This window comes from Perca flavescens, chromosome 3 (genome assembly GCF_004354835.1).
Source record: "Perca flavescens isolate YP-PL-M2 chromosome 3, PFLA_1.0, whole genome shotgun sequence".
Taxonomy (NCBI): domain Eukaryota; kingdom Metazoa; phylum Chordata; class Actinopteri; order Perciformes; family Percidae; genus Perca; species Perca flavescens.
In genome coordinates, this window is record NC_041333.1 from 32,325,783 (window position 1) to 32,349,203 (window position 23,421).

The 23,421-nt window shown below is 40.6% G+C and overlaps 1 protein-coding gene across 1 annotated transcript in view; it reads right to left on the minus strand.

The window, feature by feature from the left end:
• Window positions 1–23,421, minus strand: part of bcas3 (BCAS3 microtubule associated cell migration factor) — a 347,258-nt gene that overhangs the window by 11,672 nt on the left and 312,165 nt on the right. The window contains exon 23 of the mRNA XM_028572947.1: window positions 19,898–20,074. Within this exon, the coding sequence (XP_028428748.1) occupies window positions 19,898–20,074 (177 nt within the window). The remainder of the gene's footprint in view (window positions 1–19,897; window positions 20,075–23,421) is intronic.

Genomic DNA, 23,421 nt, shown 5'->3' on the forward strand with positions numbered 1-23,421 from the left:
TTGATAAAATGTAAATAGTGGCCCGATTTTTCTGTCTAGATGTAGTCACCATAGTAACACAGACATCAAACACACACATTTACTCATGAACGCACACTTGGGTCTTCGCGACGCTTTTCTTGGAGTGTGAAATCAGAATAGCGGCAAATGAAAGCAAACTTCTGTAGAACTACAGAACTGGTAAGAGGAAAAACAAGGCTCCATTAAGCATAACACCAATGTTCTATGGGTACAGGTTAACCCTGAGAGACATGGAAACACATACTGTGCACACACACACACACACACACACACACACACACACACACACACAGTAAGCGAGCAGTCAGCAAAGGGTCAAAAGGGAAAAAGTTCAGCTGCTCTGTATAAAAGAGCAGAGTCCTTTGAAACGCTGCTTGAGGACGAGAAGCTGGATACAAAGGAGCATCCATTACATTTGGATTGCCTTTATATACAGTAGAAAAGCTGATTTCGAAGTGGACAAATCTATCATGCTTGGGTTTGAATAAACAGCAAGTTTCTTGTTAGATTCATGGGGTTTGAGCTTTAAGAAGCATGATTTTCTTTATCTGCTTTCATGTGACGCACACAAACCTTCTTTGGACAGTTTAGATGCGGGTCAAGAGAGCAGAGGTCAAAAGGTATACATTCAAAACAACAGAAGAATGCGAACGACCGGCAAGGATGCACAGACTCACACAGACACAGGGTTTGACATAAACACTGACCAAATGTGCATAAGAACTAAATTGTGTGGGTATCAAGATATTATACAACCAATTCTGGTGTGTGAAGTCGTGCAAATGCATATTTCTTTGCATCAAGAAAGGTTAGAAGTAGTACAAAAACGACACTGAACAGGCAGATTATATCCTGCAGATTACACAGGTACTAACATGAATATAATACTGGTGCTGCTATAGTTATGCAAACTACAAAACATGGTTAATCAGATACTTTTAACCACTGCAGTTCTGCTAATATGCTAGGCTATATATTTGAAACAACAACCTCCAACAAACCAGTATAAACCAGTCCAAAATGAATACAATTGCAAGATCTGTGCTTGGACTAAACATGTTAAATTCTCTCAATTTAAAACCTAGCTCCACTATTACAAACCCTACACAGTGACCTAATGAAGAGAATCAGTTCAAATTGCACCCTGTAATCCACTTCCTCAACCAACCCAAAGTCTGGGCTTTTAAACTTTTCTAACCTCTTAACAGGAAAACACAACGTACACAAACCAATTTGAGGCTTGAAATAGCTACCAATGTACGTGTAGGAAGCTAATGCTATCTTGTCTTCCTCTCAAATTACTGTCAGTCTGCACTAGAAGATGATTGTGCTCATCATAAGGATGATTTTAGCTCATTTCCTAATTACTAAATTGCACATCCTTGTATTGCTTTTGTTTGCATTTGAGTTATGTGGAGTAGAAAAGAGAGATAACATTATCTCTATAACATCAACATGAAGCAGGTGCTTTTATATGTCCTTAAGTGTTTTAATGTGGCATAATCATGGCTGAGCTTTCATCTTGGACACGTGGCTGCACAGATCCTCAATGTAGTCTTTTTGTGGTATCAGTCTGTATCAGTATTAATACACAGAACATGATATCATTGCTTCAATTTTGATTCTCTGCCTGACAGTGAGTCTTGATCTGATTTAATTGATACACTTTGTTTGCCAGTGTTGGGCTTTACCTTAAGATAAATGCTTCTCTCATGGAGAAGAGGATACGACGGAGAGGATATGATTGTATTCAAAAGCCTCAGAGGGGTAGCAGCCTGTAAAACGTGCTAATGTGCGGAAACAGTCTCATCCTGCTTCACACTAGAAAGCCAATGTCAATTAAGAGCTGTTGTGAATTTTGAAGCTGTTAATGCACTAAGAAGAACTGAATAAGTTTGGGAGTTAGCGTCTCAAAGGATCTGAATGTTTTACATGTTAGTTAGATTAGACTGCTTATTGGTTTTCCTCATATATAGGGCATTTTTTTTCACAGCACAAAAGCCAGACACTTAGAGCTGCTCACTTATGCTCGCTCTAGAATGGGCTTGAAAATATTACCATGTGGGCGCCCTGGCGTATACCATGCGACGATGGCATTCCCAGTTCAATTCCAGCCAGGAATCTTTGTTGCATGTCATCATGCCTGTGAGGGTTTCATGCTTCATAATATGTGATATTGGCTGTGCAGGCAGATACAATAATATCGTGCATATTTCCAAAATAGTGAAGCTTATTTTTTGAAAATGCAAAAGATAATTGGTTCATTATGGGGCTTTAAAGTCTGCATAAATGGAAGGAAAGAGGGGAAGCAGCAAAGCATGGTAAACAGACCCGGACAGTGCATGAACATAAAAGAGAAGAATAGTAAAAGATGATACCCCTCTTTGTGTATGCACAGTGTTTATTTAGACAATATGAAATGTGGTATAAAAATATTGTGTATGAGTTTCCATGGCGCTTTTTACATTCAGCTATACTTATTACTCAAGTTTTATTTAGCCTCTATTCACAGTCACAACAGTGTATTCAAGATATCAAGATATAGCCTACTACCCAATGTGCTAACATTCTTGCTTGTATATTCTCCTCTTTGTTTCTCTCCAACCCATTTCTTAGAAGATGCAAACACATATACACAGACATGTCCTTGGTTGGGCATTCTGTTGACAGGAAGTTCCTGTGTTGTGGAAAGCTGGCCTGGCTCAGCTCAGCTCAGCTGCCTCTCCATTATGTATCTTATCACTTATTCATGCCACCATATTTTATTGATACACACACACCCGCATGCAGGGTCATGTTAGGAGAGATTGTGTGTGTGTAATATATGTGTATACATGAGAGTCAGTATGACAGGGTGTGAGCTGAATGTGTTTATACATGTGGTTGAGTGTATGCACTCTCAAAAACACATTATCTGTCTGTTTAAAGTGTGACCTTGTGTGTGAATACAAACACTCTGCCTACACTGTATGTGTTGCCCGAGTTTGCTGCTGATAAAATGATCTATGTTCCAGTATGTGCAATCCGTCTGTGATATGATGGTATGATGATACAGTAAAACTGATTAATAGAACCACATTACAAAAATGTGTTTCCTTCAAAAATGTTTTCTTTGAGAATGTGTCGTCACTCGGATTTCATACTAGCGCTGACCCTTGAATAACTGAAGTGTCAGCTTCAGTGTCAGAAGCTGACTCTTCAGTTATTCAAGGGTGTTTCCTGACGTGCTCCACGCACGTGCAGTTGGTGTGCTTGTATAGGCCAGAGCATGTGAGCGGAGTGGAGCGGTGAGAATTTCCGCTCCCGGCTCAAGGAGCTGTTCGTTCCCTCTGCTCCCCTGCCGAAAGCCGCTCCGCTCAGTATTGCTCCACGTTTACCGCAGATTTCACCCTGCTCCACTTAAAACGCTTACCACTCGCTCCAAAGAAAGAAAAAAAGCTGCCTTGTATTTATCAGATGGATGGCCCCCACCCTCCCTCCACGCACGGAGCTCTTCCAGCAAAAAGTCCGCCGGATGACAGAAAGAAAGAGAAAGAGAGCTTTATTTGTCAACCCACACAATCCACAAGGTAGGCTACAAAAACAAACTGCGCCAACCTGCCCCATGAACCATAACAAACTGTGTTTCAGCCAATAAACGACAATAGGGAGCTGGTTGAGCAATCACTGCAGCAGCGTTAGCACGTAGGCTACTTCCACAATGCGTATTCACGACTCAACCAGCTCCTTCTTGTCGGTTATTGGCTGGAACACTGTTTGTTATGGTTCGTGGTGCAGGTTGGCGCAGTTTGTTTTTGTTGCCGTTTGTGGAGCCTGGGCTGTCTACAGAGACCGCGTTTTTTTACAGTGTGTTCAGGGACAGGCAGCTAGCGGATTGTGAGGAGATGTTTACTGTATGTGACAAAAAACGTTGTAGCCTAAAAAACGCGTCAGATCACTTAGAGCACCTTTAAATAATGTTTTTAGGCCTTTTAAGTAAAATATTTTTAATCTTTTGAAGGGCTCCATCGGTTTAGCTTACGCTGAAGAATCCCAAAAAGTACAATATGCTTGAAAGGAACGAGGTCGTACAACGGGTTATTTAACCACATCTAAAGGCAAACATTTTTATGTATTGTTTATTTAGCAGGAGCAATGCACAATACATATATTGTACCAGATATAGCTAAATGCTAATTTTCATCTGTATACCTGTTCTGAATAGCCACACTCAAAATGAGAGCATGCCTGCTGTCATAGCTTCTCCTGGCTGTATCCCACTGCCTCCCTTTTATCTCTACAAGAATTCTGTGTCTTTTGCATGTCTTTGTAGTCTCAATGCATCGGCGCACATTTTCAGACAGTCTCCCCTTTAAGGCATACATGGTGTTGCACTCAGTTGTATACACAAAACATGATGGAAGAAGTTGTGTGAGGAACGAAGGAAGACTTTAAGATAGAAGTTCAAGCCCTTGCTACTTTCACAACTCTGCACACCTCTCTTAGACACAGTCCCCCAAATTCCAATGTCCAAAAGGTGTGGAGGGAGAGGGTTCCAGATGCATCAGATGCACTAAGGCCCTAAGGCTTCTTCAGAAAGTAAAAGCTTGAGTTACAATAAAGGACATAAGTGGACTTTACTATATTTTCTCGCCCTGTCTTAGAGCAGACTGCTTGGAGAGAACTTGCAGAAGTGGCTAGTCTTGCACTCATATCATTTCCAATGCAGGCTGCACAAGACGTACAAAAGACATTGTACGGACAAATTACTGGACCAAGATGTAGTATTATACTTGCATGACATTCTGCTTGACACAAAAACCATAAGTCTACGTCAAAAGTGCAACCACTGGTTCACCAGGAGTAAATGTATTCAATGTTGGTTCTTCCACTGAGTGCATGAACAAGACATTATTTGGTTGAAAGATTGGCCATGGATTATAACAGGCTCATGTTCACCAACTGCTCTTTCGGGCCAAATACAATGGCATGCTTCTTATTCACATCATATGGTTACCATCACACTAGTGCACAATATTGTCATTTAAGACAAAATAGGATGGTCTGGGAACCAGCCCCCTGCTGCCATTACAAAGAATGCAGGTTTAAGGCACTTGCGCATTGGCTTCACTTTTTAGACGCAGGAGCTAAGTCCATTTCTTTTATACAGTTTTTGATAAAGCCCCTTTGAAAATCGAAAATAAAGTGAAAGGATTTAGACTAACTTGCGTTTGCAATTTGGTCTGGTGATGTCAGGCTGATGAAAGACTAGTGCCTTTGTGCAAAAAGCTAAGAACTGCAATGTCATCTAAGAAGTTAATATTGTAGTTCCGGTGCAATTGTTTATCAACAACTTACAATGTACAACATCACCCTGTGTGCTCTGTAACTTTACAGCATATAGTCCAAACGCCAAACCACTCAAGCATCACACAATGGAAGTCACTAGTATCAGCTGGAGTGACAGTTTGGAGAAAATGGCCTGGATGCAGTTTGAGTGACGGGTCACAGATCACGGCGAGTTATTTGCTCTAGTCAGTGGAGCAACAGAAGCAACAGCGACAAGTGTTTTGCGGCATGATGCTGCCGCCGCCGACGGTGATGAAGCAGATTGGATGAAGTGGATCGCCCTCAGCCACGAGTCCATTTCTGATGCTCTGCACAAAGTGTGTCTCTATCTCTCTTGTTGTCTGACCGAGCCAAAACAGACGCGGGAACAGGGCTTTAAAAAGTAAGTCCCACCACTCTCACCATTTCTTTTTTTTTTCTTTCTCGCCATAATTCTCTCTCACTCTGCTTTCACTTGCCCTCCTTTTCTGTGAACCCTTACAGCCCCTTGTGTGTGTGTGTGTGTGTCTCCCTTGAGCGAGCTGTTAAGTGCAGTCTCCAAAAAACTCCACAAAAGCCCATTTGCAGTCAGCTAGAGCGCCACACACAACATCCACACAAGCTCAGAGTGACACTAACCCGCATAGACACATATACACACAAGTACATTCACACACTGAGACCCTCACACATGTAGACACGCACACTTTTCACACTTCCCTCTAGGCAAACGAGGCAGAGTGGCAGAGGCGAGGCCGGGATAAATGATACAATGATATCCAGGCCTGACTTGTCAGTAGAGTTGAAAGAGAGGATGAGGAGGTGGAGGATGAAGAGGAGGAGGGGCGAGCGGTGGCAGCTCTGAATACAGGAATTATTCTTCATCGTCTCACACTGTCGCCGCATATTATGCTCAAACTCTCGCCTGGCAATGTAGAGAGAGAAAGAGAGAGAGAGAGAGAGAGAGAGAGAGAGAGAGAGAGAGAGAGAGAGAGAGAGAGAGAAATAGAGAGAGAGGTTGGGAGGGGGGCGCTGAAGGGCAGATATAATGACCACATTCTGCTTTCACACTCGTCGTCTCTTCTCTCAGCACCATACTCTCCGGCCTCAGCTAGCCTCGCTTTCCCTTTTTTGTTCTTTCACTCAGTCCCTGACGTCTTCTCCCTCTCCCCCCCACCTCTTCCTCACTGCGTTTGTTCTGTCTGTCACGGCAGCGCTGAGTAGCTTTCAGGGAGAGAGTGTACTCATTTGCTCTCTCTCTCGCTTTCTTCTCTCTCTTTGGTTAAAGCGCGGGGACAACATGGCCCTCTGGGCATGTCACAAAATGATTAACTAATAGCTTTGAGTTAGTCAAGTATCCAAATGATGTGTCCGTGTGTGTGGTCCATTGCGTGAGTTTTTCAGTCTGTACATTGGGCCGGCTATTGAGATCATAGCCACAGTTATGCTTTGTACAATATACAATGTACATACACGGAAGCTGCGAGAAAGCCGGTAGCTAAAGGCTGGCCATATTTACGCCGTTTACAATGTTAGACAGTGAAAGACTTCAATGGATGGTTGGAGTCACATTTAGAGAAGGCATGTCTGATTCATTATTTATCCAGCCAGCTTTCTGAACAGACTGGAAGGACTTGGAGTTCATGACAAATCAGACTGGCATGTTGAAAACCTAAACTATTACATTCAGTTCGCTTGAGGAAACCAAAAGCAGACACATTCAGCTCTCCAATGTCTTTTCCTTGTCTTCCACTGGAAAGCATTTCTCACTGATAAAAACTGTAAATTAATCTCTACCAGTCTCTGTTAGACCACAACAGGTTAGTGACCTTATGATGGAGCTTTAGCCAAGTTCATATAAATCCTGTGTAAGTGTGTGTATGTGGGGGGGGCACAATTCGTATCCGCATTTGTGATATGTCAAAAATGAGACCAAATCTAATGTACACACAGGTCAGAGATTAAAGCAAAACCCTGTTCAAATTTAATAATTCAGAAACTTAATTAAGCGCTCACTCAATGGTTTGATAAAAATTATAATTTAAATGCTATGGCCTTCCCAGTCCCCAGATGTCAACCCAACTAAACACCTATAGGAAGTTTTGGAGCAATGTGTGACAGCTCTCTTCGCCAACATCATCAATACACCAAATGAGGGAATATCTTTTGGAAGAATGCTGTTCATCCCTGCAGCAGAGTTCCACTCACTTGGAGAATCTATGAGGAGGAGCACTGAAGCTGTTCTGGAGGTTCGTGGTAGACAACTTACTAAGACACTTTGTGTTGGTTAATCCTATCACTTCAACCACCTGTATTTCAATGGGTCTCCATCACTGACGGATAACATGGATCAACTCAAATCAAGTCATCTAAAAATGCAACCAACTTGCCAAAACAAAAACATACGGTAGGAAACATAACGCCTCCCACCTTTTTTTTTTCATTAGAATGAAGACGTGTTGATATTAACTGTATCTATTTTCTTACAATGATTGTCCTGAATACTGACTTGAGTTGTAGTAAGAATATTGAGCAGGTTGATCTACAACACTGAAAAAGTTTTGATGCACTTGGTTAAGTTGCCAATGATCAAAGCTGAATTTGATATAAGTTTTAAAGAAACCATTTGCCTTCTTATGAGCCTTAATCACCAAATAATTATACAGGCTTGCATGCATGCTACTCCCATTGGTTGTTTGACTATATGATTATGTGTGTATGTGTAGAACTGAAGCCAGCAGACGTCTGTACGGATTTATAGGAAAAGAAGGACCTCCAAGCCAGTACACCACCCCGCCCCTCATCCCTGTGTGTTGTTGCTCTTATGATAGGTATCAGTGTACTAAAACAAGACTGAATAGCAGAGAAACCAGTCAGTCGGCAGGAAGGATAATAGCCTGGCTTTGTGTGAATGCAGTAAGCGGCCAATTCAAATACAGGATGTATTGTACAACCATTAAATCACAAAGCTGTCTGAACAGGCGTGCTGTCTAGTTTCCATGTTTCCTTAATAGACCAGTTAATGAGGTTCTCTTTGGAATGATTTATATAATAGCAAAACTAAGGGAGGCTATTCATATTTATTTTTTTAATAAAAAAAAAATATCACGTTCTTTTACTATACAGTTTGTTTACATGGCTTCAGGCTTCAAAGGAGCTCATGAACACAAATCAGCTACTTTATTGTAGAGTGACAAGAAAAGCATACTGACATCTTCTTCAAAGCATAGTTCAAGCTATTGGAAGATTGTCTGAATGGTAACGCTATCAGTAATCAGATTACATCTGCCCAGCTCTATATAACATATTTAAAATATTTAATTAAAGGACATTATCTATAGGTTAAAGTTTAGCCGTCTTACTATGAACAATGCTAGTGGTTATCCGTCATTGAGCACTGTTTATAATAATTATGGACTATGGGTTTCTGACATACAGTACTTTTCCCTGAATGTGTTGGATAATCCAAATTGGATAGACAAATATAAACATTCTTTTAACTGTAACAAGAAGATATAGTATATGTATTTAACTGTATGTATGCGGTTTCGATTAGCTAGAGGGTGTGCAACATGGGTCTAAATCAATAGTCATAGCTGAGGACTATTAGGCTTTGGTTTTTCCTGCTTGTTGAAGAAGTAGACTAATGACAATTTCAAAGAAAGATGTTGCCAACATAAAGTCTACAATTAAATTATGTATTCCCAAAAATACTAAATGCTGGTAAGTAGCCATGGTACTGTACAACTGGGATACTTCAGTCTGCCCCACGGGGTTATGAAAAATAATGCACTTTGCTTGGCATTGGGGTATGATTAGTGTGTGCCATACCTTACTTATACAATATACAAACACTGTGGGTGTCAGGGTGGGTGCGAGGCCCTGACAACATGGACTTGAATCTTACTAAACTCCACATAGCTAATCTAGCACAGGTTCAATAGTAGGGCACAAATACAGTTGGACCCTCAAATCATATGTGCTTAGTGTGACCTATATAGGCCTAACAACAGCATTATGCCCACTTTACACAGTATGACGCACGACTTAAACAGCATAAAACACAGCTAAGGCAGTGTAACAAGAAACCAACAGCATGAAAAACCATGTTGAATGCAGAATGACGAAGCAGGCCCCTTGAGGTGTGAGGCACTGCATGGCTGTACTTTTCACACACTAGAAACACGCCAGGGAAATCACCTAAAATCCAAAGTCTGCGTCATATGCCAATAGAAAAGTCTCTTGCAGACTGTAAAGGTTCTTCACACAGTGATTTAAGAAAAGGTAGAAAAATAACTTTCCCTACATGAGTGTATTCTTATTACTCTGACTAGAAATGATCAAGATGTTGACTTTCTGGGGAGGAAAATCTCACCATTACAGGTGAAATGATGACAGTAGCAGTTTGTTTTCAAATCAGTCCCTCACACTTGGAGTATGCTGAGATACATTATCCAGGTTGTTTTGAAGACAAGCCCCAAATCTGGACATTCGACAGAAAAATAATGAGTAGATGAACCAATTACTGCCCACAGGGACTAATAACTAAAGCAATTATGGTGCTTTAGAAATGAGTAACAGTAATGAGTAATGTATTGCATTTTTCCAGTCAGGACCTCAACATTGGTTAGATGCATACGGTAGATTACAGGCTCTTAGCAGAGTCCAGTGGCATTAAAACATTAAAGCACTATATTTGATAGGTTATTGTAATATACAGTTCACATTCATCAAATGGAAAAAGAAAAACACTTGGTCCAAATGGAAATATAGCATGCAACTAAAGCACAATGCTGTCTAGTGTAATATTGATTAGTAAATGGGGTGAGAGAGATAAGCAACATTATGCCATCTCTTTGAGATAGTTTTACACCAAGTACTAAAACTAACATGCTCACATATGTTCATAAGAACGTATGCATGTTAATACACACAGCTCTGTGTAAGAGAGGAAACCCCCAATCTACACCAAGAAATTACATCAATACATATTTCCTATTTCAAACTTTATCGTTTATTCTTTTTGCACACACATGCTACACACACACACACACACACACACACACACACACACACACACACACACACACACACACACACACACACACACACACACACACACACACACACACACACACACACACACACACACACACACACACACACACACACACACACACACACACACACACACACACACACACACACAGCAATATATGGCAACAGAGCTAATGTTTTCTTTGAAGCGATAACATCAGAAGTGTAGTGGAACCCTCCCAAAGCTGACCTACAGTATGTCACCAAGCCAGAAGTCTACAGTCAAGGCTCCAGCAGCAAATAACCAATTATTAAGTCAGGGTGCCTGTTTGGCCCACCGCCTGCTAGCTTATAAATAACAAGAACCTTTTAAGAGGTAGTGCATTAAAACACACACACACGCACACGCACACACACACACACACACACACAAAGTATATATTCGACCATATGTAGATATTAGGTAGTTGATAGAAACACATATCCATCAACACATGCGTGCACACAAACCTAAATAATTGCAAACACTTGTACATACACTCACACAAGTAGACCCTGCATGCATATCCTTCTTACACATGTATGTAAAGGGTATAGCTAATAAAATACAGGCCCACACAAACACTGACACATTTACACACACACACACACACACACACACACACACACACACACACACACACACACACACACACACACACACACACACACACACACACAAAAACATGTTTGTACTGTATGTGCGTGTATGAATGCTTGAAGCTTCACAGACACACACGTTTACTGTACAAAAATATATAATAAATTGCTGGAATTAATACTATCAACACATGCATCCACACTCTTGTACACGCACATATGCACACAAACAGAGAGAAATGCTCTCAAACGTTTGGTGCTGATAAGGCTCCCCTAAATATTTGTCTTAAGTTGAGCGTTGAGAGAGCCAGCAGAGTTCTGTGCTGTTCAGACAGTCTTACTATTATTTCTATTATTATTGTTATAATTATTACTCCCAGTTTCTTTGAGTTGGGATCCAACAAACGGAGCTGGTTATGACCCAGTGGGTGTGGGTGGTCCCCAGCACCCTTAACTCATCAATCAACCAAACCAAACCCAACACATACACTGCTCAGTGCAGCTACATGAAAAACAAACAAAGCACTGTTGGCACCACGGGTACAGGACATTTAACCTAAACCATCATCCAGTTTCACTCTAGGAGTTGTGATGATAGTGGGAGTCATAGATTGTCGGCTCATATCAGGACAATCCCGGTAAAACTCCAAGACGCACAAGAATACATTTCTGAGACATAATAATACCAGAATAGATATAGGCTTGCTAAACATGGAATCTAAATTATTAAGACATTTGTATTGCTACCTGAAATTTAACACAGTAAAGTCATGCAGGAACCAAAGTTTACAAACATCCTCAAACAGCAAATGAATGGAAAGAAAAAGGAAATTCAATTTCAAGAACTATTACTTTCTTTATTTAGATGGCTATTTCATGTTGAAATTACTTGTACATGTTAAAATACAGCTGAGTAACAACACACTCACATAGGCACAAACAGCCAGGGTGTTTGTGCTCCTACGAGTGTGGTGTTACTTAGCTCTATTTTAAGATGTACAACTAATTTCAACATGGAATAGACATCTAAATAAAGGCTTTTCAACTTTTTGCCAGAAGAGTGCCTTGGACCTTTCTTCTTTTTTGAACTTCTGTGTTCCCTTGCAAAGAGCACCTTTGTTATTTGTTTAAACTTCCGAGCACTCCAGACCTTTTCTCTTCTAACCACTAAGTTCTGTTTTGTTAAAGTGAATGGGATGCATATTGTACTTCTAACCCTGTTCAGGATGAATATAGTGTTAAGGCAACTAAAAGAAACCCTTCAGAAACTGTACTTCCAGTTTGCATTCTGTCCAGATTGAAACACTTCATCTTTACCAGCTTAGTTTTGTTAATAGTAAATAAAATGAAAAGATGGGATTTAATTGACCGACCTAAAGGCACCAGTTTAAAATCACACAATATATTAAAATAACTTACTTGATTGAATGACCAACTGTGATGCACTACACGGGATACAGACATTTTGCCCTTACATCTAATGATTTAAAATTCATTTGTGGTGCTCAAAGCATTAAAAAACTCAGCGGCAACAGTGTTCAATAATAATGTCCCAGGTTTTTTTCTTTGCTAGTTGCAAAAGTAATAGAAACACTGCACGCCCAGATGGAGTAGCTACGTGGGGATGACGGACCATTTACCTCGCATACAGATAGGTCTTGGCAGGGGGTGATGCAGGACACACAGACTTCACAGTAGTTCAAGGTAATATACCCACAAAAAGCATAAAACAGCCTATAAAGTTACATCACTATCATTTATCTTCTTTTTGCCTAATGAAATAAAGTATTAAAGCACCTGGGAATACCCTGGATATATTGATTTGCCAAATTCATTTAGCATATACTGGGATCAAAATTCCAAAATTGGCTGTTTGTATATGAAAGACTGATATGTACAGTATATATTCTTTCCATTCACCCAAACAGATAGAACTGCCACAGAACACTTTATTTACATATGGCTTTTATTTATGCCAGACAATGCATCCGTAGCTCTAACTCTATTACTGAAAAAAAAAAAAAAAAAAGAAAAAATTCAAATATGAGCCCATATTAATGAAATGTTGGCCTAATGTAGACAGCCCTGTAAGTCATAGGTACAAAGTGAATATGCTAAGAACATAAATCAGAGACAAATTTCCAATTAGCTGTTTTCTGTGGCTAAATATTAAAGTAATTCAACTAATGCACAGTATATGACACCACTATAAGCACTCCGCAGTAAAGACATAGTCAAAATAAAAATACCTTACCATTAAAAAAATTGTATATTGTGAAATTACAGGATGTGAGTAAACGGATATAGAAAGCACTATTGTTCTTAAGCTGTTCTGAGATACACCAAGTCGTGTTGAGCAGTAGCCCACTCTCCATATGGCTTCAATGGAATTTATGTTGGACAGGCACCAATAAGCCAAATCTAGTTAGCAACATTATATCACTGGAGCCAAATCTAATTTCAGCCCCAGTGTGTTTTAGTCGTCAGTGACTTTCTAAGTATCTCTCCCCTCCTCTTCTTCATGTTCTGTTCTCTCTCTCCCTCCGTCCATCTCTCTATGTGAGTGTCACCTGCCCTCCGAGCTGGCGACGCTGGGTCTCGGCCTTAGCGTGAGAGCCCCATTACCCTGACTGGAGGCTTTGTTTTCCCTGTGAATCTGTGAGCAAGTGTGTCCGTGTGTCTGCGTGTGTCTGCGTGTGTGTGTGTGTGTGTGTGTGTGTGTGTGTGTGTGTGTGTGTGTGTGTGTGTGTGTGTGTGTGTGTGTGTGTGTGTGTGTGTGTGTGCTGAAGGAGAATGTCAGAGAGATGGTGATTTGTTACATCAGTGAGCATTCCACCTCCGAGATACTCTGAGTAGACACATAGAGAGGGAAACAAATGTGTTGTTTGTTGCTGTCTTTCTGGCCAAATCTATTTTTGTAAATTATTATACTACAAATTGTTTTTGTAGATGATAAAGCTGTGATAAATAGCATTGGTATTGCATAAATAATGGCTCAGTTGAAACTGATTGTATATAAAAGTTTGAAAGGTTTGCAGAGAATTCACTCAACAGTTGTGTGGAAACATATGACAGAGAAATAGATGAGGGGATTGTGTGTATAGGTGAGGTAAGAGAGAGAGAGAGTGTGTGTGTGTGTGTGTGTGTGTGAGAGAGAGTGGGTGGGTGTGGGTGGGTGTGCATGCATGTGTGTGTTTGCAATCAGGTTCAAGGTCTATGTTAGCAGCTTCACTGTTCTGTGTGTTTCTAAGCACTGGGGCCACAGCTCCATGGAGCAAATGGAGACACTGAGCAAGATACCATCTGCCTTTGCCCATCTCACGCACGTACAGAAACTGTAAATAATTAATTGAATGTCACAACTCTGGCAAAAAAATCTCACTTTAACTCAGGGAGGAGCGTATCATGTGTGGATCATACTGTATGCTGGCCGGCATGACATGCCCACTGTTGCCTTGTTCAAATAGAAAGCCACAGGAAATCAGATCTTCAGAGTCAGGGCCAAGAAAACATTATTTGTAAATCCAGTGTAGGAATACCACAATGAATACAAAAATGAATGAAATGCCTGGTGCACCACATTATTCATTTATTCATCCGGGTCTGGGGTGTGAAGATGGACAGGGCTTTTATCATTAGTAATGTTTTAGAATAGGAGGTCTTACTTTGGTGTGGTCAGATTTAATCTGGAAGTTGACAGTTGACTTGAGGTCAACGTACGGACAACAAAAGAGATAGTTATAGATTTTAGCAGAAATAAAATAACAGTTCCTCTCTCAAAGATCAATGGTGAATTAGTTGAGTGGGTCTCAACCTATACATATCTGGGAGTTGAATTGATCATAAACTGATTTTTTGTTTGTGCACAGAATAAGTTTAAGAAACCACAACAGAGGATGTTCTTTCTTAGAAAGCTGAATCAATTTAGTTTATTAATTTACTAATGACAGTCACATTCTTCAAATGTTTTATAAATCTGTTCTGCAGTGTTCCCTCATTTGGCTTAATCTGCACTTTTAAGAACATGGGAGTTCAAAAACATAAGAAATTACAGAGAATTATCAAGACAGCCAGCAGGATCATTGGGGTTGACCAGGCGTTAGTCATGCATTGCCAGACCTTCCTCCACAGCGCTGCAGAAGAGGGTGCCTCTGCAAAATAGCCTCAGGGAATGAACTTGTATGGTGGAACGAGTGCATTCAAAAGTTTTTTTAGCCGTGCAACAGAAACCTCAGATTGGACAGATAGTCTAGCTAGCTGTCTGGATTTACCCTGCAGAGATCTGAGGAGCAGTTAACCATAGTCCTCAGAAATCCAACGGAATTTAGAATGCCAACACAAAGGAAGCGGAAGGTGACGGACATCCGGCCGAAATGAAGGACATCCGGCGGATACGTCTTGGATAAAGACTAACCAGGTGTCTGCAGCTCAGCTGTTCAATGAGCTGATTCTAAAAAACACAGACCAGATCCTCAATGATCCTGCTCATACTCTCCATCTCAAATTCAGAAGCAGTAGCCAGTCAAACGGTAGATTTCTGCAGCAGAAAATCTGAACTGCAAGATCCAGCCAATCATTTGTGCCTACAGCAATTAGACTGCACAAGGAAAGACTGAAACTGGTGTTTGGCACCTTAACTGCATCTTTGCACAATAAAGCAACTCTCTGGCACTTTAACTTCTCTTTCATCACTGTAAATATTGCACTTTAGATACTATTTTTATTGTTGGTTATGAAATGCTTATTGTTTTAGTGTTTATGTGTTGTATATTGTACTGTGCGTACTGACCATATTTTAAAGTGTCGTGTGTCTTTTTCTTTTAAGGAGATGTGTAAGACCACATGAATTTCCCCTTGCGGGATAATAAAGTTTACTCTGTCTGTGTTTTTTTGGCTGTAGACAGCCAATAGATAAGTTCCCTGTCCACCCTGTGTGACTGAGTATGACTCAGACTCAATTTGCTGCCCTTACGGCACATCTATATCTTTTCCTCTGATTTGGACTTAATTTGATTTATTATTTTTTATTTTACATTCACATAAACATATCTATACCCATAATTAACACAAAAAAGTCAATCATTCAATTCAATCCGGCTTTTTTTAAATATATCTATTCATCATTTTCTTTTTATGTTACATTCAGTTTCCCTTGCTGTCAGTTGATTTATTTGTGACTATCTTTCTCTCAATACACTTTATGGTCACCTTTTACAGTATGTTGGTGTTTAGTAGCTTTTCTTTAGTTTTTATCATGTTTGACTTTATATAGATGTCCATAATGTATTCAATCCAAATCATCTATGCATCTGTTCTTACTTCTGCTGCTATGACACTTTAATGTCCCTGTGTGGCATCAATCAGGAATATTTTATGTTATCTTAACTTATGTGGTAATATTATTATAAGTGATTTGGTTCTTTTAATAAGCAGTTTTCACATGAACTGTTTAGGATTTCTTTAATTTAAAGATTTTGGTTTACAATTTTACTCTAACTCTCTAAAACAGCATTCAGACCACCATGAGACACTGAAACCTGGGATAACGGTCATGTATATTCCTGTAGAATCCGACCGAAATGTCTCGTTAGAAGTACTATATGTCAAGGTTCAGCTCAGGTCAGTTCATCCAAATTAAAAAAAAAAAAAAAAACATACCCCTAGTGGGATCTAGCTATGCAGAAGTTTTGTTTTATTTGTCCCGGATTTTAGATATATGTCTCTGAGACTTCCGGCCTCCACTCCAAAGCAGGTGAATGGCATTTTATTTGTGGTGCCAACAGCATTGGGATATGACATAGAAAAAGACAAAAGCAACTTTCTGTCCAGGATAAGTGTCACCGTGACTGTCATTAATCTGTGACATACACAGAAAACAACAGTGTTTATAGGGACCATTTCTTTAACAGAAAGTGGGCCCAGTGAAGTGTTGACAGAGAGATGGGATATATTTAGATCTGGGCAAAGAAAAATCTAAACTACGATATCTCCATGGCTGGATACCACTAAAGGTAAGTGAGAAAATGCAGGTTTTTTTTTTTTTTTTTTATTGAGGTGATGCAACCCTTTAAGCTCTTCTTTTAGAACAATTAATAGTTCTTTAATAAACATGTCATCAAACAAACTGTACCCATCCTTCATACTGTAACCGAAAGGGACAATGCTGACCCAAGCCGGTCCTTTTTTTCCCCATAAAATCCCAACTCCTGACAATCTATGGCACTCTCCTCTATACAGCAGACTCAGGGACATTTCCTATGTTGCAGTGCAGAAGTGCGGCACTATTAGATTAGCCTACAGACTGAAGCCTCTCTGCCTGTATGAATGGATGGAGAAACCAACAAGTCCATCAAATTCCCTGTGGATGATGTCTTCAGCACAGCTCAAAGCGCAGGAAAGAGTGTGTGTGTGTGTGTGTATGTGTGTCATGGCTGTATTTTGATGTAATGTGATCAGTAATGAATTTTGTGGGGGGATGTGATGCGATGGGGGGGGGACAAGAACAAGAGGCGACTGACTACTAGTGTCTGGGAGTCTCTCAAATGTAATCTAATGAAGAAACACAGAGAGGGTAGGGGTGGGGGCAGCAGTAAAAGAGAGAGAGAGAGGGAGAGAGGCTACAAATGAGGTTAAGTCCTAACGGAGAGAGAGAAAGAGAGAGAAAAAGAGAGAAAGAGAGAGAGAGAGGGACTGGACTGAATATGGCCGGGGATGGGGGGGGTTGATAGTCAATGCTAAATCCATTAGGGCCTTGTGACCCTACCCCCCTACCCCAACACCCTCCCCACCACACCCTTGTGGCTGAGTAACCCCCCTCACACACACACACACACACACACACACACACACACACACACACACACACACACACACACACACACACACACACACACACACACACACACACACACACACACACTTAAATCAAAGGAACTCTTGTTCACTTAAGGAGGGGGGAACGAGAAAGAGAGAGCACTGCCACTTCCTAAACGAGTTAACCATTTGGACTGTCAGGGCCAACGGCATGTCTGCTGCACACACACACATACACACAAGGACGGACGCACACACACACAAAGGCAGGAAGCCTCAAAGTAAAGAAAGGCATGTGCAGAAATGCCAAAACCTAGCACACACACACACACCACCAGAACATCCTAGTAGTGGTGAGCTAATCCATCGTTGGACCAAGACCTGGCAGCACTGTATACTGGGTAATGCCACACTGAGGAAGTCAGGCTACCTAAGAAGACACTAGCTGCCTGCACTGGACACATTTATAATGGGATTTATTGAAGCTACCGAGCAGAATTTCAGGAGCAGGGCCACACGTCAACTGCGCTTCTTCCGGCATTCTTATAAATACCCTATAAATCTTTCCTTCCTCCTCTCCATAGGCTCCTAACTGTGTCTGTCATGCCCGGGTGCTACAGCGGATTCCCTACCGAAGCTTCCCCACAAGGCAGTCAGCAAACAAACAAACTACAAGCAACGTCACGCTTTGCACACCAATTATCGTTCGTTAATACATTCTTCAAACGTATCTGCTTGATGGTGTGGTCCTTTCTACTGAATAAGGAATTATTGGAAGAACAAAAACAGTGACCCAGATCACCAGTGTGTTTTTTTGTGTTTGAAAGTATTCACACTGCTACAAGATCTAATGGTAAAATCACCATTCTCAGGTGATGCTTTATGCACCTGAGAATGGTGATTTTACTATTAGATCTTGTTAAGAAAATATTTTTGCTTTAACCCTTGTGTGGTGTTCGGGTCTGTGGGACCCATTTTCAATGTTTGCTAAAAGAAGAATGATGCTATTTATTATTTATTCTAACTCAAACTCATTGGCGTTGGCTCATTTTCTGTGAAGAACATAAAAAATAATATATATTTTCAATAACTGCACATGGTACACCCCCCCTACACATAACTATTACACATGAGGTGTTCGGGTGTACTGGACCCGAGTGTATTTAAATGTAGGTGCTATGAAACTATGTTGTCTTTCTGCACCTGCTATTCCCACACAAAGTTACAAAATTGTTACATTTCAAGCACTTTCACCTGCTCTAATTAAGTTCTAAGAAATAAGCACCAATAATGACCAAAAATCTTGTTTCAATTTTTTTTAATAACTGAATTTCCTTATTTTCTCACAAAAAACGAAAATGATCATATGATCATAAATGTGATCTCACAGGGGTAAATGGCAAATATGAACGTATATATCATTGGTAAGTGAGCTAAATTAAACATCTATTAGGTATTTTTACATAGATTGTTATGGCTGTATTGATTTAAAAGCCTAATAATGTGGTGGGTCCACCAGACCCAGGAACCTTACCTTACCCAGGAACAGTACGTATGTTAAGCCACATCTTCTGGACGTTCCTTAAAGATTTACAGCTTTTTCTTACTCACAGTAATTTCTACGGCTCTTCATTCATTCAAGTCTGATTTCTGTTTCACAAACATCCTTAGAAATAAGAATATGCCAAAATAGTTGAGGTACACTCAGTGGGGACATTTTTATGGATTTACAGACTGAAAATGTATCAAGAACAATGTGCAAAAACGGGTAAAACTCCAGCTGCTTTATCTTATTTTTTGTTGCATTTGTTGCTTCAGACTGAACGGCATTTTTAGATCAGTATGATTATTTTAACAAAAAAGGAATCTTCTCTTCTTGTACCACCTTAGTGGCATTTAGCTCACTTTCTCTGATTTTCAATAACCACACCGTAAAAGATTTGGATTAATCTAGATTGGAATAACCTGAAGAGGAGCAACGTCACTGTGGCAATATCAAATAGGAAAATACAAGTTTTATGGAAGTGGACTTAACATATGTTCATGTGAAGTGTTTGTGTGTTGTTCATTATGTACTGACCTGTAGCAGATCCTACTATATCCCTGGAGGGGGACTCAGACATGGCATCGGCCAGTCTCTCCCGGAGGCCTTCGTCGCTAGCGTCTGCCGAGCCAACGTTGTGCCGTGGCACGCCAAAACTCTCCGGCCAGCTACCACATACTTCCAGCAGGGTCACACCACGCCCGTCAAACGGACCTGCATGCAAAAACCAAACACAGGGTTAAGACTCTTTTGATCCCCAATAGATTAAGGGGTCCAGCAACATTTGCAGTTGTACTAACTGTCAAATAATAAGATGATTCACAGAATCGGTATTGGGGTCGATCCAGAAATTTGGACCGACTCATTCTGATTCTATGATTGCCACCTTGGGTGCATGATATGAATTGAGCGATGCAATCAGAATAACTTTGGGTTAAACCAGTGGTAGAGCTAAGTACATTTGCTGAAGTAATGTACTTAAGTTCAAATACTTGTACTTTACTTAAGTATTTTCATTTTTTGCAACTTTATTTACTTCTATTCCACTACATTTGTCCGACAGATATAGTTACTTCTTTATTTTGAGATAAAGACACACACACACACACACACACACACACGCACACACACACACACACACACAACAAACAACTTGTATGCACAACACAATCTTCATGCCTGTCAAATCAAATCCACACAGACCTACACTTCGCCTTAATCTTTTCTCCTTTCTGTCTGCTGTAATTTCTGCAATCAGAGAGATCTTGTGCTTTGGAGCCAGAGAGTCTGCAACCTGTTTCTCTTTCTGTGTGTGTGTGTGTGTGTGTGTGTGTTTGTGTGTGACAAGCCAGGCAGGCAGGCAGACAGGCATGCAGACACTAAAACAACTGGTTTATTCTATTAGTGTGCTCATTTGAATTGGTCACTGAGCCTGCCAGCACTAAGAGGTGATAAAGGCTGAAAGGGATAATTTAGAGGTGATGTAAATAAAATGCTCCTGTGACTCAGCACCCAAAAAAACAACGATACAAACACTTGACCTCATGGCTTTAATTTCTGCTCATCATCATCATCATCATCATCATCAGTTCAATTCTGCATATCAGCATCTCTCTTCTTGATACCATGCAGATAAATATGTGACAGACAGCGTAGCACAGAAAATGACTGAGTCAAACAAGCACACAATCTTCATAAGATCTTTTTGACAATAACTGTTCTTTGGTGGGAGAACCAGTCACTGAATCCAGTAGAGAAATGGAACTGGGACATATTTAGGGCGGCCACCTTTTCAATTTAGTTTGGAGTGAGATTCGGTATCAGGGAAGTCGTGCATTTTGTGAGTAGACTGGGTCTGTGCCATTAACCCACCACAGGGGTCAGTGGGTCATTATTCCTTAAGGAATTTTGTTTAAAATGTCCAACAGCCAAATTCTCAAATGTAAGGCATTTATAGATGAAAAGCCACATCAATAATCATGGTCAATGATGAATACTTATGGTTGATACTTGCCAACCTCCAGACATAACATTCTTAAATTTGTGGCAGAGCTTTATTGCACAAAGTCCGAATAATCACAGTATAGTACAATAAATCTAGAAGAACCTTGAAAGGTCTCCTAGGAGATCATGTAGAATCTGAATGACATGACTCATATGACTCAACTTCCCTAACATGACATTAATTGCCTCATCAACAAGTTATCAAGTGCTTGGCCCAAATGATAAATGCTAAAAGCATTTTTTAAACTTGGTGAAAAAACTTGAAAGGACACGTTATATTCTTACCTCATGTAAACTTTCTCTCTCTCTCTCTCTCTCTCTCTCTCTCTCAGACAAGTGGACACACACACACACACACACACACACACACACACACACACACACACACACACACACACACACACACACACACACACACACACACACACACAGGAATGTTTCTCTAGTGGTCTTGTGGGTATCAGCAAAACCCCAGTGAGAAAGCAGACAGGATGACTTCAAAGGAAAAAGTACAAAAGAGGACTCAAGAGATCCTCTTTTCCTGGAAAGACCAGCATCCATGTGACTGTGTCTTTATCTCTGTGTGCATGCTGGAAATACAGAATACACGGATGGACATACAGTAGATTGAAGGTGACTGGTAACTACACAAGACGAATAGGTTAAAGTATTCAGTTTATGGCTAGACTAAAGGTGCTTTCACTTCCGTAGTTCGGTTTATTTGGTCCGGATCAAAGGCAAAGAATTATACATTGTAGCATTTTTCAGCTGTTTCGGTTTCTTTTCACACCACACTGTTTGCTCTGGTCCGAATCAGTTGATGAATTGGTGAAACAAACTGCAGGACTGCAAGAAATGCAACAACACAAGTCAAACATTGGCCAAATGTGTCTTTGAACATATTTACTAAACTGCTCTTCGATTGGTCAGAATTTAAGGTGCAATAGGTAAGATTTATAAAACCAACTTTCTGTCATATTTGCTGAAACTGACCCTATGTTTGAGTAGAACTACATGAAGCAGGTCATTTAAAAATAAAATCCGGCTCCTCTGGCACCACCTACAGCCTCTAGTGCAATTTGCAAAAATCCACCGCCTCCTGTTCAGATGCACCAATAAGGGCCAGCGTGTCAATAGCCTCTTTCCGACCAAGTAGTTGAATGTAGTTATAGGAACAGTCCACTTCTAAACAGTTCTACTAACTACTCTCCCCCAAAATCCATTTGCATTCGTACTGGCCAATTGGCCATAGGAAATGGTAGGAGGGGTAAGGGAGTGACACAAGCGCGGCAACAGTCTTTATAGCGTTGTCACTTGACTTTAGCGCCACATACAACAACAAACCAGCATTGAGGAGGCCATCGGAATGAATCCTGTTGTGCCTTGCCGGGATCCTCATAACGGGGTTCGAACGGAGGCATTTAAAGACTAGGGTTGAACACAGAAGATGAAGGCTCCAGCGTAATACGATCCTAATTAATATGATGGAAGAAGATAGATCAGCAGAGCGCAACAGGCAAACAAAACGACGGGTAAGTTTAACTAGCATTAACAATTAGCTTTTAATGCGTGATGTTTGTCTTATGAGTTAGCATACATAGGCGAATTGCAGTGAAGAATGAGTCCTGGAATAAGTCCTGGATCTTCACAAGCCTACCTAAAGCACCTTTAACGTGGGAAAATTCCAACGGAACCGCCAGGGAAAAAAGCAAAGAGAGGAGAAAAAGCCAGGAGACAAAACGTCGCTTTTGCAAGTCCTACTCTGGAGAGACAACTGCACAGGTTGAATGTAGCCCTTCATCATAGCACAGCGCAGCTGACTACGGCAACTGGTTTAGTCCAAAAATGCGCAGTTCTTCCAGCAGTTGGGTCTGTTCGAGGTCAGATCACATTCACTTCACAAACAAACCGCTCCAGAGTTCGTTTGAAAGCGTACCTTGTTTGGTCCGCTGTTGGTGCGCATCGGGGTGTGATTGCCGCATTCACACCTGCCCAAATGAACCGCACCAACGGGGAAAACAAATTCTATTGTGATTCAACTGAAGTGAATGAGGCAG